Source organism: Schistocerca piceifrons, chromosome 2, assembly GCF_021461385.2.
Source record: "Schistocerca piceifrons isolate TAMUIC-IGC-003096 chromosome 2, iqSchPice1.1, whole genome shotgun sequence".
Lineage (NCBI taxonomy): Eukaryota > Metazoa > Arthropoda > Insecta > Orthoptera > Acrididae > Schistocerca > Schistocerca piceifrons.
In genome coordinates this window covers 1,009,196,281-1,009,219,423 of record NC_060139.1, presented here as the reverse complement: position 1 = coordinate 1,009,219,423, position 23,143 = coordinate 1,009,196,281, and the positions used below count along the sequence as shown (strand labels likewise).

Genomic DNA, 23,143 nt, shown 5'->3' with positions numbered 1-23,143 from the left:
TGTGTGTCTGTCGACCTGCCAGCGCTTTTGTTTGGTGGGTTTCATCATCTTTCTTTTTGGATATATTTTTCCCACGTGGAATGTTTCCCTCTATTATATATATATATATATATATGGTTATAATAGAGGGAGGCATTCCACGTGGGAAATATATATCTAAAAACAAGGATGATGTGACTTGCCAGATGAAGGTGCTGGCGGGTCGACAGACACACAAACAAACACACAAAATTCAAGCTTTCGCAACAAACTGTTGCCTCATCAGGAAATAGGGAAGGAGAGGGAAAAACGTCTTTCCCTCTTTCCTGATGAGGCAACAGTTTGTTGCGAAAGCTTGAATTTTGTGTGTATGTTTGTGTTTGTTTGTGTGTCTATCGACCTGCCAGCGCTTTTGTTTGGTAAGTTTCATCATCTTTCTTTTTATATATATATATATATATATATATATATATATATATATATATATTCCTCCATGGGATACTGCCAGTAAGAAAACTGAGTACTATATGTTCCAATCTTTTCTGTTTTAGAACTGCTTGGCAGCCGAATTGAAGCTGAGGGAAAAGGTTCACAGCAGCTGAATGCACAGCTATGTTATATTTGTGCTGGGAACCTGAATAAGTTGATAGATAACTGGAATTCTACAGAGAAGCCAACCTCTCTCAACAAGTTACAGGTACTCTCATTTTTATACTATGTTTGTGATGAGTAGTAAAATTATGTTGCCTCAGTTTCCAAAATTTGTACCTACCAAGAACTAGAAATATGGCAACCACTTAACCTGCAGGTGATTGATTCATGGCATGTTCTCAAAAGTACCTGAAAAATCTCATTAGTTTTCTTTTTGTTTTTTACATTTTGAAATTTGTGTTAATGTCAGACACTCTCTCCCTCCCTCTCTTTGCACATTCTATCTTGTGATTTATGTAAACAAATAGGTGAAAGTGTAACTGAATGATTACATTCAATTGAGAAATGTTGATGTGGTACTTCATATTTCTTTTGTCTGCAATACAGTGTTTGGCAAGAGGATTCACAAATATAAATTTGGCTTGAATGAAATGTTGCATGTGTTTTCAAAACAAATTTTCCACGCTGCAGCATAATGTGGTCTGTTTTGAAACTTGTTGTCAGATTGAAAGTCTGCTGGGTCAGGACTCAAACTCGTAACATCAGTTGAGAGCATAGCCAGCCAAAAGCAAGGTTCCAGTTTTGAGTATGAGTCCTGGATCACAGTTTTAATCTGCCAGGAAGTCTCAGCATACTTTTTGTTTTCTGTCAAAGTTTTCTGAAGTAATGCCCTGATTGCACAGTGTGATTATGTTGAATTTGTGCTATCAAACACAAAAGAGATTCCTCAATTTGTGCCATAGGGTGGTTGGGTTCTGGGTTCCTCTGAATAGATCAGTAGTCCTCTAGACGCAGGGGGTGGCTACACAGGTAGCAGGGGCTGTGTGGTGTGGACTGGGCAGTTTTTTTAGGTTAGAGGGTCTTGAGAAAACACAAAGGGCTTCAGTCTCAAAGGTTGCAGGCTGAACACAGGAAGAAGGTAGATACAGGAACCATCGGTATAACAGTTCTAATTTTTGTAGCTATGTTGGGAAAGTATCAGAGCTCCAAGCACTAATAGAAAGTACTGATGTTCAGCTGGCTAAAGCTGGAGATGAGTTGAGCCAAAATTTTTGCGAAGAACCTAATAGTGTTCGGAAAGGATAGGCAAACACAGTTGGTGGTGGTGTGTTTGTTGCTATTAGAAGTAGTTTATCTTGGAACAAAATTGAAGTAGATAGTTCCTGTGAATTAGTATGGACAGATATCATTCTTGGTAACTTGAATAAAATAATAATTGAATCCTTTTACCAACGTCTCAACTCAGATTCAACTCAGGTTCAAAGAAAACTTGACTTGAATTTCAAACATATACCCAACTTGTACAATTCTATTGGTGGGACTTCAGTTTGCACTCAGTATGTAGGCGAAAATTCATATTTAAATCTGGAGGTAAGCATAAAACATCATCCGAAATTGTGCTAAATGCATTCACTGAAAATTATTTTGAGCAGTTCATGAGCCCAGCTGAATAGTAAACAGTGAGAAAACAGGCTTGACCTCTTAGCAACAAATATTTCTGAGCTAATAACAAGCATCAAAATGGATACAGGGATTAGTGAACACAGCGTTTTAGTAGCGAGATTAAATATTGTAAACCCCAAATCCTCCACAGTAAACAAAAAATATACATATTCAAAAAAGGAGATAAAAATGCACATGACACCCTCCAGACAGACGGTCTCCACTCCTTCCAAATTAAAGAGGTAAGTGTAGACCAGATATGGCTTGAACTCAAAGATATAGTATCAAGAGCAGTTGAGAGATCTACAGCAAATAAATTAATAAACAACGTTGCTAATCCTTGGCACACAAAATAGATCAGAAGAATGTTGCAGAAACAACGAAAAAAGCATGCCAAATTTAAACGAATATTGGTGATCTTTCACAGAAGCTCGAAATTTAGGACGGACATCAATGTGAGGTGCTAATAATAGTTTCCACAACGAAACTTTGCCTCAAAACCTGGCAGAAAATCCAAAGGGATTCTGGTCATATGTAAAGTATACTGATTTCAAGATACAATCAATGCCTTCTTTTTGTGATAGCAATGGAAATACTACTACAGTACTGCCAGAGCAGAGTTACTAAACACAACCTTCCGGAATCCTTCACCATAGAAGATGAAGTAAATATTGCAGAATGTGAGTCAAGAACAGCTGCCAACATGAGTAAGTTAGAAGTGGAGATCCTTGGAGTACTGAAGCAACTTAAATCACATAATAAAGGCAAATCTTCTGGTCCAGGCTGTATATCAGTTACGTTTCTTTCAGAGTATGCTGATACAATACTTCCATACTTAATAATCATATACAACCGTTTGCTCGACCCAAAGACTTGAAATTTGCACGAGTCACACCAATATTCAAGAAAGGTGGTAGGAGTAATCCACTAAATTACAGGCCCATATTATTAATGTCGATATGCAGCAGGATTTTGCAACATATACAGTGTTAGAACATGATGAATTACCTCAAGGAGAACGGTTTATTAACACACACCAAACATGGATTTAGAAAACATTGTTCTTGTTAAATAAAATTCAGTCTTTCAACAAATGAAGTGTTGATTGCTATTGACACAGGATTTCAAATTGATTTTGTATATATAGAATTCCAGAAGACTTTCGATGCTGTACCCTACAAACAGCTTGTAGTGAAGTTGCAAGCGAATGGAATCTCATATCAGTTATGTGATTTCCTGTCAGAGAGGTCACAGTTCAGAGTAATTGATGGAAAGTGATTGAATAAAACAGAAGTGATTTCTGGGTGTTCTCCAAGATAGTCTTATAGGCCCTCTGCTGTTCTTTATCTATGTAAACGATTTAGGAGACAATCTGAGCAGCTGTCTTAGGCTGTTTGCAGATGACTCTGTCATTTATCATCTAGTAAAGTCATCCTAAGATCGAAACAATTGCAAAATGATTTAGAAAATAGTATCTGTATGGTGCAAAAATTTCCAGTTGACCCTAAATAACGAGAAGTGTGAGGTCATCCACATGAGTGCTGAAAGTAATCCATTAAACTTCAGTTACATGAGAAATCAGTCAAATCTGAAGGCTGTAAATGCAAGTAAATACTTATGAATTAAAATTACAAAAATGTAAATTGGAAAGAACACACAGAAAATGTTGTGAGGAAGGCAAACCAAAGACTGCATTTTATTGGCAGGACACTTAGAAAATGTAACAGATCTACTAATGAGACTGCCTGCATTATGCATGTGAGTCCTCTTTTAGAGTACTGCTGCGTGGTGTGGGATCCTTACCAGATAGGTTTAATGGATTATATCAGAAAGTTCAAAGAAGGGCAGCACATTTTGTATTATTACAAAATAAGGGGGGGGGGTGTCACTGAAATGACACAGGATTTGGGGTGTACATGATTAAAACAAAGGCGTTTTTCATTGTGGTGGAATCTTCCCACAAAATTTCAATCATCAACTTTTTCCTCCAAATGCAAAAGAATTTTGTTGACACTGACCTACATAGGGAGAAACTATCATCGTAATAAAATAAGTGAAACCAGAGCTCGCACGGAAAGCTACAGGCGTTTGTTTTTACCTACATGCTGTTAGAGACTAGAATAATAGAGAATTACTGTGAAGATGGTTGGATGAACCCTCTGCCAAGCACTTAAGTGGCTTTGCAGAGTATCCTTACAGATGTAAATGCAGATGTAGATGAAGAGTAACACATGACTTTTTCGTACCAAAGGCAGAAGCCACTGAAAAGATGACATTGTTCAATGTGTGGATTCTCATGTATGCACCTCGTTTGATAAGCTTCCTTGCTCAGAACTGGAATGGAACCAATAAAAGTTGTTTTTATTGATTGGTTGCTGTATGCACTTGTAAATTAGTATAATAAACACTTAATGGTCTAATATTTCAGCTTTGTTTGATATTATGCCTGCTCTTATGTTGAGGCAATGAATTCCATTGTTTCAGTTTTATTTTTATTTTTTTGTTATTACTGTCAGCAAGGCAACCTTGGAAATATTGTTGATATGCTTGGTTCATAGTAATGAATTATTATTTTATTATTTTTATGTAATTATTTTAGTTCTTATCTTAGCAGTTATGTATACATACATACCAAAATAAGAAATATTTCTTACCTGAAAATATGGATTTGTGCTACACATTGCTGGTTTATCTTTTAGGACTTTGTGGAACTTGTAATGATCTTACAAAAAGCTGCAGAAATTCAAGGACACCCTGTGACAATAAGTGGGTCACTAGCAGAATTTCTCTCGCGCTATGCAGCAATTTTAGCTGCACAGGGAAATCTGGTGGATGCTCTTACATATCTTGGCAATGCACAGGATGTAAGTATTACTTTGTGTAAGTGCATGTTGTTTCTTGATATTAATATCAAATCGTAGGGTACCAGTAATGTGGTCCTTGTGTTGAAGGATAACTCTGTTCTTACATCATCTCATTCCATTTACTCCTACTGTTTTTCTCTCATACTCATTCTCCTACCATTATTGATATTCTTTCTTGTATCTTTTATTGTTTGCTATGCCAACTACTTTGACTATTTTCCTTTCACTGCCTCTTGCTGGTCTATGTTATTATAATATTTTGTTTATCCTTTCCTGTTCTGCTTGTGGATGGTTTCCATACCTTCATTTACATTCAGACAAGATGATCTTCCTTTTTTAACATTACTGGTAATGTTGTTGTTTTTTTTTCATGTGAAATGCACGTCTTGCCAAATTGTAGCTTTTATTGTTTACATGTTATTCCTGTTTCGATATACATGTTCCAAACATAATGGTGTGGGAGCTGTACATGAATTGGGCTTATGTTTTACACAAATCATCAACAGTAACAATACAGCACGAGGGACAAGAAATATGTAAAACTGATTGTTCAAAATTCCTGGATGTGCATATTGATCAGAAATTGAATTGGAAATCTCATTTCATAGGCCTTCTCAAATGCATGAATTTTGCCTTATTTTGGTGAGGAAAACAAGAAAATTACCTTGCTTTACATACTTCCATTCTTTGATGTCGTATGAAATAATTTTCTGGGGCAATTCCATATGTAGACACAGTATTCAGATGCACAGAAACATTCTGCAAGGACAATATCTCCCCCGCCCTCCCACATGAACCATGGACCTTGCCGTTGGTGGGGAGGCTTGCGTGCCTCAACGATACAGATATAGAGGTGCAACCACAATGGATTGGGTATCTGTTGAGAGGACAGACAAACGTGTGGCTCCTGAAGAGAGGCAGCAGCCTTTTCAGTAGTTGCAGGGGCAACAGTCTGGATGATTGACTGGTCTGGCCTTGTAAAACTAACCAAAACGGCCTTGCTGTGCTGGTACTGCGAACAGCTGAAAGCAAGGGGAAACTACAGCCATAATTTTTCCCGAGGGCATGCAGCTTTACTGTATGGTTAAATGATGGCGTCCCCTTGGGTAAAAGATTTTGGAGGTAAAATAGTCCCCCATTCAGATCTCCAGGCGGGGACTACTCAGGAGGACGTTGTTATCAGGAGAAAGAAAGCTGGCGTTCTACGGGTCAGAGCGTGGAATGCCCGATCCCTTAATCGGGCAGGTAAGTTAGAAAATTTAAAAAGGGAAATGGATAGATTAAAGTTAGATATAGTGGGAGTTAGTCAAGTTCGGTGGCAGCAGGAACTAGACTTTTGGTCAAATCAATACAGGGAGGGTTATAAATACAAAATCAAATAGGGGTAATGCAGGAGTAGGCTTAATAATGAATGAAAAAATAGGAATGTGGGCAAGCTACTACAAACAGCATAGTGAACGCACTATTGTGGCCAAGGTATATACGAAACCCACGCCTACCACAGTAGTAAAAGTTTATATGCCGACTAGCTCCGCATATGACGAAGAAATTGATGAAATGTATGATGAGCTAAAAGAAATTATTCAGATAGTGAAGGGAGACGAAAATCTAATAGTCATGGGTGGCTGGAATTCGGTAGTAGGAAAAGGAAGAGAAGGAAACATAGTAGGTGAATATGGAATGGGTGTAAGGAATAAAAGAAGAAGTCACCTGGTAGAATTTCGCACAGATCATAACCTAATCATAGCTAACACTTGGTTCAAGAATCATAAAAGGAGGTTGTATACATGGAAGAAGCCTCAAGATACAGACAGGTTTCAGATATAATGGTAGTACAGGGATTTAGGAACCAGGTTTTAAATTGTAAGACATTTCCAGGGGCAGATGTGGACTCTGACCACAATCTATTGGTTATGAGCTGTAGATTAAAACTAAAGACACTGCAAAAAGGTGGGAATTTAAGGAGATGGGACCTGGATAAACTGACAGAACCAGAGGTTGTAGAGAGTTTCAGGGAGAGCATTAGGGAACGATTGACAAGAATGGGGGAAAGAAGAAGAATGGGTAGCTTTGAGAGATGAAATAGTGAAGGCAGCAGAGGATCAAGTAGATAGAAAGAAGAGGGCTGTTAGAAATCCTTGGGTAACAGAGAAGATATTGAATTTAATTAATGTAAGGAGAAAATATAAAAATGTAGTAAATGAAGCAGGCAAAAAGGAATACAAACGTCTCAAAAATGAGATTGACAGGAAGTGCAAAATGGCTAAGCAGGGATGGCTAGAGGACAAATGTAAGGATGTAGAGACGTATATCACTAGGGGTAAGATAGATACTGCCTACAGGAAAATTAAAGAGACATTTGGAGAAAAGAGGACCACTTGTATGAATATCAAGAGCTCAGATGGAAACCCAGTTCTAAGCAAAGAAGAGAAAGCAGAAAGGTGGAAGGAGTATATAGAGGGTCTATACAAGGGCGATGTTCTTGAGGACAATAGTGTGCAAATGGAAGAGGTTGTAGATGAAGATGAAATGGGAGATATGATACTGTGTGAAGAGTTTGACAGAGCAAGTCGAAAAAAGACCCTTGGAGTAGACAACATTCCATTAGAACTACTGATGGCCTTGGGAGAGCCAGTCCTCACAAAACTCTACCATCTGGTGAGTAAGATGTATGGGACAGGCGAAATTCCCTCAGGCTTCAAGAAGAATATAATAATTCCAATCCCGAAGACCGCAGGTGTTGACAGATGTGAAAATTACCGAACCATCAGTTTAATAAGTCACAGCTGCAAAATACTAACACGAATTCTTTACAGACGAATAGAAAAACTGGTAGAAGCCGACCACGGGGAAGATCAGTTTGGATTCTGTAGAAAGGTTGGAACACACGAGGCAATACTGACCCTACGACTTGTCTTAGAAAATAGATTGAGTAAAGGCAAACCTACATTTCTAGCATTTGTAGACTTAGAGAAAGCTTTTGACAATGTTGACTGGACTACTCTCTTTCAAATTCCGCAGGTGGCAGGGGTGAAATACAGGGAGCTAAAGGCCATTTACAATTTGTACAGAAACCAGAAGGCAGTTATAAGAGTCGAGGGGCATGAAAGGGAAGCAGTGGTTGGGAAGGGAGTGAGACAGGGTTGTAGCCTATCCCCGATGTTATTCAATCTGTATATTGCGCAAGCTGTAAAGGAAACAAAAGAAAAATTCAGAGTAGGAATTAAAGTCCATGGAGAATAAATTAAAACTTTGAGGTTCACCAATGACATTGTAATTCTGTCAGAGACAGCAAAGACCTGGAAGAGCAGCTGAACAGAGTGGTCAGTGTCTTGAAAGGAGGATATAAGATGAGCATCAACAAAAGCAAAATGACGATAATGGAACGTAGTCGAATTAAATTGGGTCATGTTGAGGGTATTAGATTAGGAAATGAGACACTTAAAGTAGTAAAGGAGTTTTGCTATTTGGGGAGAAAAATAACTGATGATGGTCGAAGTAGAAAGGATATAAAATGTAGACTGGCAATGGCAAGGAAAGCGTTTCTGAAGAAGAGAAATTTGTTAATATCGACTATAGATTTAAGTGTCAGGAAGTCGTTTCTGAAAGTATTTGTATGGAGTGTAGCCATGTATGGAAGTGAAACATGGACGATAGCTAGTTTGGACAAGAAGGGAATAGAAGTTTTCGAAATGTGGTGCTACAGAAGAATGCTGAAGATTAGATGGGTAGATCATATAACTACTGAGGAGGTATTGAATAGGATTGGGGAGAAGAGAAGTTTGTGGCACAACTTGACTAGAAGAAGGGATCAGTTGGTAGGACATGTTCTGAGGCATCAAGGGATCACCAATTTAGTGTTGGAGGGCAGTGCGGAGGGTAAAAATCATAGAGGGAGACCAAGAGATGAATACACTAAACAGATACAGAAGGATGTAGGTTGCAGTAAGTACTGGGCGATGAAGAAGCTTGCACAGGATAGGGTAGCGCGGAGAGCTGCATCAAACCAGTCTCAGGACTGAAGACCACAACAACAACAACAATAACAACATCTAATTTACTGAAGTACTGAATTTAATATTCAATTCATTCTCATTTTTTTAATGGCTTTCTGTGCTCACTCAACAGTTCTCTTTCTCAGGTAACTGATGATCAATTCCATGCATGACCTTTGGAACCCCTTTCTAGTATCAACTGATCAAAAACTTGGTTTTCTTTTCTACTGTAAAGATCTTTAAAGGAACAATGTGTGCTAAGTTGTCAAGGTTTAGGGGAAAAGAAAAAGAGAAAGAGAAAAAGAAAGAAAGAGAGAGAGAGTCTAGTTTCTTTTCACTTATAAAGTTACAAAGATCTTCCAACAAATTTATCTAGTTGCTGCCATTGCTGATACATAGCTTCTAACTGTCTCACGTCCAGAGTTGGAAGCTGTGATTTTTTCCAAGGAGAGGGAAAGAAGAAAGGATGTGGGTTTTAAGGGAGAGGGTAAGGAGTCATTCCAATCGCGGGAGCGGGAAGACTTACCTTATGGGGAAAAAAGGACGGGTATACACTCGTGCGCACACACACACATATCCCACCACACATATACAGACACAAGCAGACATATTCAAAGGCAAAGAGTTTGGGCTGATCTCTGGGATATGCTGATCTCTGGGATATGTGTGTGTGTGTGTGTGTGTGTGTGTGTGTGTGTGTGTGTGTGTGTGTGCGCGAGTGTATACCCGTGCTTTTTTCCTCCTAAGGTAAGTCTTTCCGCTCCCGGGATTGCAATGACTCCTTACCCTCTCCCTTAAAACCCACATCCTTTTGTCTTTCCCTCTCCTTCCCTCTTTCCTCACGAAGCAACCGTTGGTTGCGAAAGCTAGAATTTTGTGTGTATGTTTGTGTGTCTATCGACGTACCAGCGCTTTCGTTTGGTAAGTCACATCATCTTTTGTTTTTAGATATATTTTTCCCACATGGAATGTTTCCCTCTATTATATTCAAATATTACACACAAATATATTTGAAAAGCAAAAAGTCCACTGCTAGTGTAATGATGATAAATTTATGCATATTTCAGTCCTTTAATTTACCACAGAAAAGGGCATCAAAAAGTTGTCCATGAAACTCGTGCAGAATGATGTTTTAGTTAAATCATTAATTTTTTGTCTCTACGGTGTAAAGTAGGATCACTTTTAGTGGTGCATGTGTTATGATTGAAAACATTTTGGAAAAAAAGATTTCTTTTAATTTCTTTGCTGGCATAAGATAGATGATTGGATTATATTGACAGTTTTTGAATTAATTGTGAACTCTCTTCTCAAAGAACAGTCTTTCTGTGCTCTTAAGGGGAGCCATCATGCAAGATTGGTGACAATAGCCATTCATGTAATGAAAAAGTTTATGTTCCGTGATGAAGTTGAATTATGACCACAAGAACATACTGCAGTTCATTCTGTTTGTATTTCCCTTACCATTGTGCATGATGAAGTACGATCCTGTGCCACTTCAGAAGCCAAAGAAACATATTTGGATTTCTAATTCTTTCAAAACTTTAATCAAGTCATTGATAGTGGTATCCTGAGTGTGGCCTTATGAAAATTGGATAACCATTTATGGTCCCTGTCCACTGTTTGGTCCCCTTAATCATTTGACTAAAAAATGAAAACTACTCTGAATCGTGAAGCAGAACAACAGATGAAAATATATAAGGATCCAAGCAGGAATCGATCAAATACCAAAAACTATGAATAATAGGACTGAACAGTTTGTTTTTAATAAAATGAGAATATCTTCAAACAGATTTGATTTGTGTGACAAGTTCTGTAAGACAGTGGTATGAAAATGATTTCATCAGTGCTGTGCATCAGTTACTAAACTAAAAGTTGCAAATGATCCATCTGAGACAGGCTTCAAGCTCATGTAATACTCTACCAAATAATGCATAAAAAAAAGACGAGGAACAGAAGCTATATGATGTTGCATATGAGTAGCCCCATAAGGTTGTGACTTTAACAAAAATATTTTTAAAGGAAAATGTGATTTTTTGAGGTGAAAAGTGGATATGATTTTATGCCATTCTATAATTTTTCAAATGGAGGGAGACTTTTCCCCTTCCCATACTGAGTCGAAATCATTCACAAAGAAACCAAACTTGGGGGTATCACAAAGAAACAGCCAAACTTGAAAATAATAGCCTTATTATTGGAATAAATGTGAAAATCACAATTTTGATGTAAACTTTCTTATATTACAGTTTTAAAAAAATATTTGAAAGTAATCTAAAAAACTAGTTATTAACTCAACCAGCCAAAACAAAAAAAATGTATTAACAAAAAAAAAAAAAAAAAAGAGTTGCCTTGTGATAAGCACACATTGCTCAGTTAATCAAAATGATGAATAAATAATCAAAAAAGTGTTCGTTGCTTGAAGAAATATATGTTACATACAACTTATATAAAAAGTAATATAAAAAAGCTCTAAATTACTGATCATGGACATTGAACAGTATATGCAATGAATTAAAACTGAGATTTTGAGAACAGTTATAAACATAATGAAGACAGGTGAATGCAATGCAAAAGAATGACGACACGGCCGCGTGCGTGCGCGTGTGTCTATTGTTGATGAAGGCCAATGGCCGAAAGCTTTGTGAGAGTCTATTTGTTGTGCCTGTCTGCGACTCAGCATCTCCACAATATGGTGAGTGGCAACTTTCCTTCTCATAATATTGTTACATTCCACCCTGGATTTTCCATTGTTTGATTCAAACCAACTTATAGTTACATATAGACAGCTGCCACCATCTGGCACAAAGAAATGGTGTGCTCAAAACACTGGTACATAGGGCTTGCCGCCTCTCCAACAATGAGAGTCTCAACAGAGATCTTGAAGATTTGACGCACAGTGTTCCAGGAGAACGGCGACACAGAATGGCAAACTGGGAGAGTGCTATGCCCTACACCAGCTGCACAACTGGCAAAAACAGAAGAGGAACCTCAGAAGGATATGACCATTGTATTTATTCCATTTTGTGGCATAGTATCAGGAAAGATGAGACGAATTCTTCGGGAAGAGTGGTTGAAGACTGTTCTCCTCCCACCAGGTAAAACTAGGGCAAGGGCACTGTTTGGTGTTGTCAAGGACAAACTTGGGCTATGGAAGTCTGGGGTCTATCGGATATCTTGCCAGTGGGGTGTGACATACATAGCTCAAACGGTCTCTACTGTCGAAGATCGTTGACTGTAACACCAATAGCACACCAGATTGCAACCTCCTAGCAAGTCACCAATCATGGAAAAGTTGCCTATCAGAATTGAATGCTATGAATTATGGCCTTGCTAAGGTTTGGACACTTTTTGAACTGTATAATTAAAGGACCTACCAAGATTCAAGTGAGGGAACTGCTGATTAGTCATGGTAGTGATTGCATCCTTCAGCAGAGCGTGGGAAGCGGTTTTTAGATTAAGAAAGAAGAGACATATACCTTATACAGAGTGATGTTTCTAGGGAGGATGCTATACTCGCGCAACACACAAGCATCTGGGTGCGAACTGTGGAGAGAGCACAAACTCAGAGGAAATGGGGGAATATGTAGGAGTTCACCAGTGCACCTGATGATGACAGTGTGGTCCCTTGCCAAAATATTGTGCCCATTGGAACTGACAACCAGCTTCACCATGAATAGTTTATCGTTACCCATAATAGATAAGGGATAGTTGTCATGGATGAATCAAGTGAGCAGATTCTAACAATCTATATTCAGATGTCAGTATCGATGTCTTGCAGATAAGTTGAAAAAGTGAATCAATCAGATGCTTGTATCAGTGAGTTCGGATTATTTTCTAATGATTGCATATTAACTGATTGAGGTACTCCACTGGCATTCAACTTGAATTTGAGAGGAGCATGATATAGGCTCTGTTCAGTCAACCAGATACTCCCTGAATGTTATCAGGCAAATGCCAAAATGGTTCCTTAAACAAGACCACAGAATATTTGCTAACTTTGAGCTGGTGCCCGATTGTTAATAACATGTGTGCAATGTGATGTTTAGCTCTAACCTTCTATCAACTGCATGCTGGATTTGATTGCATTTACTTCATTGAACATTATTTGTTTATTCATATCGAAAGCATCAAACTTCAGCATACAAGATACATGCATAAACAAAAATAATAACGTTTATAAACTAATTGCTACTTTAAAATTGGAAGACAATCATACCGCTTGTAAGAAAAAGCCTACACTGGTGTAGTTTGTTGATCTACACAGTCACCTATAAATTGATACTTAATTGGAATTTGACGACTACATTAAAGGAATATGGAAACGAAAGAAATAAAGGCAAACATGGCTGTCCAAGCAACTTAAGCCTAATATTTGATAGTTACTACGTACAGCTTCATAGTTTAAAGATATCAGGTCATCAGTGGTACATCTTGCAGGACATAGTCTACTTTGGGGTAAGTGCTCTGTAGTTTGTTAAAATCCACAGTCACAAAAGATTAATGATGTGAGATAAAGCATTACTGCTGATTTTCTTTTGTCTTTGCTGCCTGTGTTCTGAGTGTGTTCAGAGTTACCACTTGGGACATTGCTCAGTGAAACCAGCAGCTACATTTTCCAATGGTGTCACCCAGTAGTCAGTAGTGTTCATACCTTATCATCCACATAGATAACTGGGAACAGATCTGTTGGACAGTGTCATCTGTTGTCCTTATGAAACATGTCCTGGATATCAGTTGTGAAAAGGGGAGGGGGTGACCATATAATTGGTTATTAATGGAAATAGGTACCGTATATCGTTTTCTGCATGCAGCTACCACATGCTTGATGTCTGGAGGGGGAATTCCAGTTACATTGTGGATGTTATGCTTTGGTGTGTATTTCGGATATCCAGTAATGAGTCTACATATCTCGTTAAGAGCAATATCCACTTGTTTAGTATGGGCAAAATTGTATCAGGGATGGGTAGCAAGCTACGTAAAGTGAGGTAAAGTTGTAGTTTTTTAACTGTTTTTGCTGCTCCACCTCATGATGTTCCTATAATTTTGTGCAGTATGTTATTTCTTTTTAGATACTCTTTGTTTTACTTCCTGACATTGCAGCTTGAAAGTTAATGTATGACCCCAAGATATTGGGGCTGGAAACTGTGTTCCAGCTGCATTCCTCTCCAAGCCACTTGAAGTTTCCTAATGACATTTCTGTTCCTCCTATGGAATGTGCACACATGTGTTTCGCTGGGATTTGGATGCAGAGGTCTCTGCCTTGGAAGAGAGAGCAAGATCATCAGCATAGATGTAACTTCATATATTATTGGGCAGGGGTTGATCATTGGCATAAATATTAAATAGCAGGAGTGTCAAAATATTGTCCTGTGGTAACAAGTTCTGTTGGATGCTCAATCAGCTGCACTGGTCTTTGATTATATGAAAAATCTTCTATTTTGAAGGAGGTAATCTGCAGTTATACTGTACATTTTGCACAGGAGTGACTGTTAGATCAATAGATGCTACCACAATGGCCTTTCTGTCTCAAAGTTGCCTGTGATTGCTAGGTTAGATTTAATAATTGTACTGTACAGTTCTCACCTGGCCTAAATCCAGCTTGCTGTGGAATTATGAGGGGTTGAGCTGTTTATGCCATCAACTTGCTTGCTGGTTTCAGAATGGTAACTACACGACACTTCCTCCATAATATTGGGTTCCACCATTTACTGAGACAGTTATGGAAGAAACATATGAGCCAGTCATATGTTTTTCTTTGTATCTATGATATGAGCCAGTAGCTTACCTAACTTTAGCAACTTATATTGTCCTTCCCTGTTCTTCTTGAGTAAACTGTTCAGGAAGGTCAGTCAGATCCCTTTCCAGAGATAGGCATATTGTAGTTGAAGACTTATGAAAGCAACAGTGTGGTTTACTGTTCTTAAGCAGGATGCTAACTATTCGATCAGCATAAATGTCAGATGTACAGATCTTTTCAGTAAGAACACTGTTTAATCTCTTCAGCAGTCTCTATACGTCTTGATTTCTTCTGGACGTGTCTAGTTCTTCCACGAGTTTGATCCATGTCTCTCTCTCTCTCTCTCTCTCTCTCTCTCTCTCTCTCTCTTGACTTCAGTGATTAAGTTGTTGGCCAGCTAGTCATTTCTTCACTCTGCAGCTCATCCTCAAAATGTTGAAGGTACTTCTATAGTTGTTCCATGGTTATTTCTCAAAAAGTTGAAGGTTACTTCTTTAGTTGTTGCATTGTGCTCATAGTAAGTCCCTGTATGTAGTTGGTTCTGCAACGTCGAGTAATAGTCATCCATGAGCATTATTTCAACAAACTGGTCATAGGACTCAGGTGTAAGGACTATTTCAGTTATCTTCTGATACAGCACGACTTTGGATTTCTCTCTGTGAGCTATTCTGAAGTTAAATCTTTGACAGAATGGTGCAACATGTGGCCTTTTGGCTGACACAATTTGGCATATTGTTGGCTGATGGTGAGTGTTTGAGTGCATATGAACTTTGTACAGTGTTCAGCTATGTTATTGTCCGTGAACAAAATGTCAAAATTGTAAACACAACCTCGTCTGCAGCTACTGAACAGTGTAGGTTGTTTGTTGGTATGAATTAATGTTAGATGATCAGAGTCTGCGCATTGGAGAACATTTTCTCAATTTCTGTCATCAGTATTGACGTCCTGTTCAGTACAATGACTAATGAAATCTCCAATTATGAACTTCATCTTTCCTTTAAGAAAGTTCCAAAGCTGTATCCAGTTTGGCAAACAGTGAACTACCAAACTGTCGATTGGGCCTCTTAGCAATGAGAAATGTACCAGGGATCCTGAGGTAGGGTTGACAATTCTCTCTTTGGATTTCTTGGATACAAAAGACATCACATTTATGATCTATGGATAGCTGCTTCAACATATCAGATTTGGTTGGAGATAAACCTCCTCATCTTTGGCCCTAATAAAGGCTGAAGTTTAGCTGAAAGATTATCCTTCTTTTCAAAGAATGCTTTTGTATTGAAAGCATCTGCCAGTAATTTTACAGTTGACTAAGGGGTGCCCAATTACAAGTAAATGTTACAATTTTCTGGAAAGCTCCTTTCGTGTGCATCATTGAACATGATGGATTTGGATGCTTTTTTTCTGGATCTTATTGTTTAACTCTTGAAGTCTAAGTACGCAGAAAAGACCTCTACCACTGTACAGGAATGCAAGAGAATGTGGAAGTGAAGTAAGTACAAATGGGAGTAAACTGAATAAAGTATCCAGTATTGAAGTTCTAGGCATTACATTTACAATTAGGCAGATGGGTTGGGAATTACTTCTTGACATTGATTTGAATCTTACTGTGGCTTTCAATCCCATATATGTTCTGGCTTGGTGCCTTAATCAATACCACATTGCTCTTTAATGGATGTCTGATGATGTGGTGTTATTGGTAATTGTAACGGTGACCTGTACCTCTCATACCCCATTCAACAGGAACTGCGAGTGACTGGAAAAATTCACTTTTAACATCTGTTTTTATCTACATTTATAATTGTAACAATATAGCACTATAGTTGTAGAGGATATTTAAATTATTTAAATTTTTATTTCAAATACAAAATTTGTAATAATTTCAATGTTCTTTCTGTTTTATTAATTCTTGTTATTGTTTTGTTTGTGTAGGAGCAAGTTGCAGCTCTTAGGGACAGGATTGAGAAGGCCTTAGGATACAAGCCTGTGTATGCTCAGCCAACTGCACAGCCAACCACCAGGGCAACAAGAGGTTCAGTGTCGAGGTCTTCAGCAGGGTTTTACCCTGGTCAGGTGGGTAAACATTCACATTCTGGGAATAATTATGACATAGGTGTAGCGGGAGAATTTTAGGAAAGTGTAGCTTACCTATAAGGGATGTCGTATACATAACACTTGTGCAACCTGTTGTTGGGTACTGCTCATATGTTTGGGATCCACACCAGGTTGAATTAAAAGAAGACATTGAAATAATTCAGAGACATGCTGCTAGATTTATCATCAGTAGGTTTAATAAACATGCGAGTATTATGGAAATGCTGTGTGAGCTCAAATGGGAATCCGTTAAGGAAGAAAGACTTCCTCATTGTGGAACACTTGTGAGAAAGCTAAGAGAACCAGGATTTGTGATAGATTTCTGAGCAGTTCTTCTGCCCCCAATGTACATTTCTTGTAAGGACTGTGAAAATAAGGTATGAGAAATTAGTGCTCATATGAAAGTGTATCTACAGTAATTTTTCCCTCTTTCCATTTGCAAGTGAAACAGGAAAGGGAATGAGTACCTGTATTACAAGGTACCCTCCACCATGCACTTTATTGTGGCTTGCTGATTGTGTATGTAGATGTAAAAGGCTTTTTAATTGTTAAGCAATATAAACACTATTGAATATTTAAATATTTTGTATCTCTTCAGGCATCTCGGATTTTTTTGGGTGCTAGATCTGTTGAAAGAGTCTCTTTAACTGCTCTAGTTCTTTTCCACCAGCATATATAAGAATCTTAGCAATAAATGGTTGTATTTTAAACATTTATTTTCGTTGTTGAGTGGGTTTTATATACTTTTAAATGAAGTTTATGAATGTTGTACACCAAGTTTTAACAGCCATTACAGTATTATTGATGGAAAGTTTAAAGACAATATTTTGAAGTCATGATTCGGGTTGCAAGAGACTGTATATTAATTGAATTTTCGTGATGAGATTTTGGTACAAAAGACAAAGGAAAGTGGCAGCTTTCTTGTGTGATTCTTTCTAGGCAAAAGAAAAGCTGTGTGTGTATTGGTACAGCACATAAGCAATATTACTATTCTGTGTTATATAGAGAGCAAATTTACTAATATTTCTTTCTTGGGAATGACACTTGACATAAAACAGAAACTATTGTGACCATGGTGTCATTTGCTGGTGGTAATTGAATTAGCCAGTTAGTTAATGATAGAACATTTTGTTTAAATTCCTTGTCGGCAGACAACATTGAAGAACAGTTTGTAGGAAATTTTAAGGACTAACTTTTATTGTGTTTAAGGTTTGTTTAAACAGCTCGTACTATTTCCCAAATTCAATTAATCTGAATTCATGCATATTCCACAGTTGGAAGTAGTAGTGCATTCTTGCTGTCTCATTAACTGTTTGTTCCACAAAGTCATTTTAAATGTCAAATCCACTGCCTGGACACTCAAAAGTCACATATTGTCACACTTTAGTCAGCAAGTCTGTTCAAAAGTGACATAATTTGCTCAGAAGAAATGATACAAGAACTACAGTGTTCAACATGTGGCATAAACATGATAAATCTCGTATTCATAGACATTTCCTACAGAAATAACTAATTACAGTCAGAAAATATATTATAATTAGACAGATGAAAAATCTACTCATGAAGTGGCGGCAGGAGAAAACACACACAAAAGTTAAGGATATGTGCAAACTTTCGGAGCCAGTGGCTTATTCTTCTGGCAGAAGGGTTGAAACGGATGGAAGAAGGATGAAAGAAAGGGACTGGCCAGGTTTACAAAATAGTGAGCGGTATGGAAGATTTGCCCAGAAGCCTGGGTCAGGATAAACTTACCAAAAGGGATGAGAACGAAAGACTGACTGACTGGGGACTGCAACAGATGAGATTTGGTAACCTGAGAGCTTAAAGGTGGAAGATAGGGTAATAAGAAATATAGAGATACTGATAAGGTTTCACATGAGAGTTGATAAGAGTAGAAATATAAGTGTGTTATATGTGCTAGACAGGTGACGGTGAGGGGAGGAGGGGGGGGGGGGGGGGTAAGGAGAAGTAGACAGGTCAGAAAATAAAATATATAGACTGCTAGAAGGAGGTGAAGAAAGAAACAGTTACTGAAAAGAAATGCTGAGACCAAAGAAATAAACGTTAAGTTAAGGCCAGGTGGGTGGCAAGAACAAAGGTCAAGTTGTAACGCCAGTTCCTGTCTGCGGAGTTGTAAGAAACTGGTGCCAGGTGGGATGATCCAGATAGTACATGTGGTGAAACTGGCTCCAAGATCTCGACTGTCGTGTTGTAAGGTATTCTCTGCAACAGAATATTGTGTGTTACCAGTAAGTATGCACCCTCTGTCTATGGCCATTCATCCTAACTGATAAATTGGTGGTAGTCATAACGATGTAGAAGGCTGAACAGTGTTTACATACCCTCACCCCCACCCCACTCCTTCTCATCCTGTCTGGTAAATTTCCCCAGACACAGAGTCCTGGATAACTTCTGTGTAACACTCTCCATTTCCTAAATCTTGGACAGTCCTTTTCCTACAGCCCTCTCTTCCTTCTTGTTCAACCCTTCTATAAGAAAAATGAGCCACTGGTTCCGAAAGCTTGCACTTTCCGTAACTTCTGTGTGTTCTCCTGCAGCCGCTTTGTGAGTAGATATTTATCTTTCCAGTTACATTATATTTTGAAAATTTGATTATTTTCGTTTATATATTAGCTCTTGTGGCCATCATTCTCTTGTCAGTCTTTGTTATCATTAGCCTTGTTCAAACTGTCATCGGTTTTCAATCTTTTATGGTAGTTCACCCATTCATTTAATTGTACCACCCTTACTAACCGACATCTTACCCTACATCTTTTCTAGTACTGATCTCTGCATGCTTAGATGGGTACTTCTTATTTATGAAATTGCATACAACTCTTTGTTTACGGTTGACTATACATTGCAGGGCCTTCTCTGATCATCTTTTAACTCCTGTCTTTTCCATGATCTTTGTGTGAATTTTTCTAAATTTTTCTGATTTTTTGATCTTTTTTGTTGCTTGTCTTTCTGTCTTGTCTTCCTTTTTGTCTCATTTTACACCCTCTGCTTCTTTTTCACCACTACCACCATCTCTAACACTCCAAACCCCCTTACCTTGTGATGAAGTCTATCACACATTACATTTGGTCCTTCCGAGTACATTCTTTTGCACTATCTAAATTATAGTCCCACATTCTGTTTCTTGAACCTGCTTGTCCATGGGAGGTACCCCAAAAGCCCGAGCATTGAACATCCCTTTTTCTGGATGTAATCCCACTCTACACCATCCTCTTTTACACTTTCAAATTAACCGTCTCTTGCAGTTACCCAGCTGATCTGTGACCTAAGTGCCTCATCTGCCAGTTTCCACTCCATCAGACTTCTCTCATACTTTGCCCCTCATGTTTCCTTGGCTGGTATAAATCATCAAGTCAGCTTCAAACGCAACAACAGTCTTTCTTTCTTTCTTTCTTTCTTTCTTTCTATTCCCAATCCTCTCCTACAAACAGAGCTTGTCCAACATTCTAAATATCCCTCCACCTTCACCACTGCCTCCCCAAGCAATGATAATGTGTTCTCAACCTCTCAACTAAGGCACTCTTCTCTCTTAAATTATCTGTATTATCTAAGGGCCTCATTTTCTGCCGTGAACATGCATTTGATCATGATGCTTTGGTTAGCAACCTGCTCTCCTTCACATGTCATGTCAGCTGCAAATACCTCTTTGCAGCCCATTCCCAAAATCTATCCAACAGAGAGCCTGACACTGAACCCTGCCTTGAACAGTTACGCCATGACCTCAACTTAATCCAACACCATTACCTCAAAACCACCTCTTAAAAGCCTTCCAAGAAATTCTAACATGCTGCATTGCTTCACAATTCTTTGTGAGATCCCTACTGTAACCTGTGCTCTGCAGAAATATAGGTACATCTTTTCACAAAAACTGATGACTCCATCATTATCCTCCCAGTGGACAAAGGATCTACCATTGCTGTACTTCACTAATGGAAGTATGTAAGTGAGAATCCACCCAAGCTATCTGACACTTCTATGTACAGCATCAGCCATTAAGATCCCATCCCTGTGATTCAAACTGAACTGCAGGCCCTCCTTAAAACCTTCTGCTCCTCACAAGGACTAACACTTCAGTCTATAGAATTTCTTACTCCACTCAAACCCCATACTCTCACCTTTCACCTTCTTCGTAAGATCCACAAACCTAATTACCCTGGCCATCCTGTAGTTGCTGGATTCAAAGCATTCATTGAATGTATATCTTCATTAGTTGATCAACGCCTGCAACATATAGTACGATGACTCCCCTCCTTTGTTAAAGACATCAGCCATGTTCATGCCCACTCCATTCACACACTTTGCTTGTCATCATTGATGCTGAAATTTTCACTCTTCAGCAGAGTGTGCACTGATATGAAACTTCCTGGCAGGTTAAAACTGTGTGCTGGACCGAAACTCGAACTCGAGACCTTTCGGGGGAATGTGCTGTACCAACTGAGCTACACAAGCACAACTTACGACCAGCCCTCACAGCTTCAGTTCTGCCAGTACCTAGTCTCCTACCTTCAAAACTTCACTGAAGCTCTTGCAAACCTTGCAGAACTACCACTCCTGGAAGAAAGGATATTGCGGAGCCATGGCTTAGCCAAAGCCTGGTGGATGTTTCCAGAATGAAATTTTCACTCTGGAGCAGAGTGTGCACTGATATGAAACTTCCTGGCAGATTAAAACTGTGTGCCGGACCGAGACTTGAACTCGGGGCCTTTTGCCTTTCACGGGAAAGTGCTCTACTGACTGAGATACCCAAGCATGACTCCTTTCTTCCAGGAGTGGTAGTTCTGCAAGATTGACAGAAGAGCTTCTGTGAAGTTTGGAAGGTAGGAGACGAGGTACTGGCAGAACTGAAACTGTGAGGGCAGGTTATGAGTCGTGCTTGGGTAACTCAGTTGGTAGAGCACTTACTTGCCTGTGAAAGGCAAACGGTCCCAAGTTCGAGTCTCGGTCCGGCACATAGTTTTAATCTGACAGGAAGTTTCACATCATTGATGCTACCTCCCTCTATACCAACATTTCCTGTGTACACGGTCTGTGTGCTGCTTGATGTTAGCTCAGCCAGTATCCGGCTGATTCTAAGCACATTATGTCCTTCTTGCTTACTTGAATCAACTTTATACTTTTACAAACCCCTACTTTTCCTTTGAGGGACAGACATACAAACAGATTGGGGTCCCCTCAGCAGACTCAGCATTCATTTGCTGGGTACGGGCTTGGCGAACCTGGGGTCCCCGAGCTGTGGACTGGTGTGCGCCGCCAGTCCTCTGACACCGTAAGTTCTGGACATGCTTCAGCGACCACCATGTGGCGCAATGGTGGAACGTTGTGTGTCGCAGGGACTGGGGAACTTGGCTTGATTGCCTGGTTTGCTCTATAAAAAACCCTTCTATCTTAAGGTGTGCTGCGTGCCGATAAGATGCATGGCTGTTGGAGGTGGAACAGTCGCTAGTGGGTGACTGAGGAACCTACCGCACCTCCGTTGTATAAGGCTTACCCAGCCATGCAGGGCTCTGTCTGGGCGGACGTTTAGTTCCCTAGCTGCTCGTGGGGCGCACATGGCAACCACGTATTTCCCTTCACCTACTTCGCAATCAGTAAAGCATATGAGGGAGGCTAGTCCTTCAGATGAGCAGATAGAACAGAGTAACAGGGCTCATGGAGTCATAAATGACAATGTTTTCATCATGACTAAGAGGAACGAGGGCTCATTTGAAAAAGTGTCTCCTTTCTATATACATAAAGGTTTAGAAGGACTTGCAGGTACGCTGAAATCTATCAAACGCCTGAGGAATGGTACCCTGTTAGTTGAGACTACTAGGGCAAAGCAAGTGGAGCTGCTTCGAAAGTCAACCAAGTTAGGCGAGTATGATATTACTGTCGAGTTGCACAATTCCCTCAACTCCAGTAAAGGCGTTGTCACCTGCCGGGATTTAATGGATATTGAGGTAGAAGAGCTGAAGCAAGAATGGGCAACACGGGATTGTAGACGTGGAACAACGGACATGTAGGAATAATGGAGTTGTTGAGAAATCTGCCACATTCATTGTGACTTTCAATTTGCCTGTCTTGCCTGAATACATTCTGGCTGGTTACCACCGACTTAGGGTTAGGCCTTATATGCCTAACCCTATGTGATGTTTCAAATGTCAACGATTTGGCCGTACAATGATGAGTTGTGGGGGTGAACTGACCTGTGGTATATATGGCTAGGCAGCTCATGAAGCTGGGACCAACTGCACATCTCCAGTGCTGTGTATCAACTGCTCTGGGAGCCATCCTGTTTGGAGCAGAGACTGCCCCATCTTTGCGGAGGAAAGAAAAATTCAGGAGATAAAGGTGACAAAGAGGATACGTTATGTGGAAGCCAAAAAAGA

The 23,143-nt window shown here is 39.2% G+C and overlaps 1 protein-coding gene across 3 annotated transcripts in view; it reads left to right on the top strand.

The window, feature by feature from the left end:
* Nucleotides 1-23,143, top strand: part of LOC124777989 (protein transport protein Sec31A) — a 162,690-nt gene that overhangs the window by 89,962 nt on the left and 49,585 nt on the right. For all 3 annotated transcript variants that reach the window (XM_047253557.1, XM_047253556.1, XM_047253555.1), the window contains exons 15-17: nt 531-676; nt 4,773-4,937; nt 16,596-16,736. In XM_047253557.1, the coding sequence (XP_047109513.1) occupies nt 531-676; nt 4,773-4,937; nt 16,596-16,736 (452 nt within the window). The remainder of the gene's footprint in view (nt 1-530; nt 677-4,772; nt 4,938-16,595; nt 16,737-23,143) is intronic.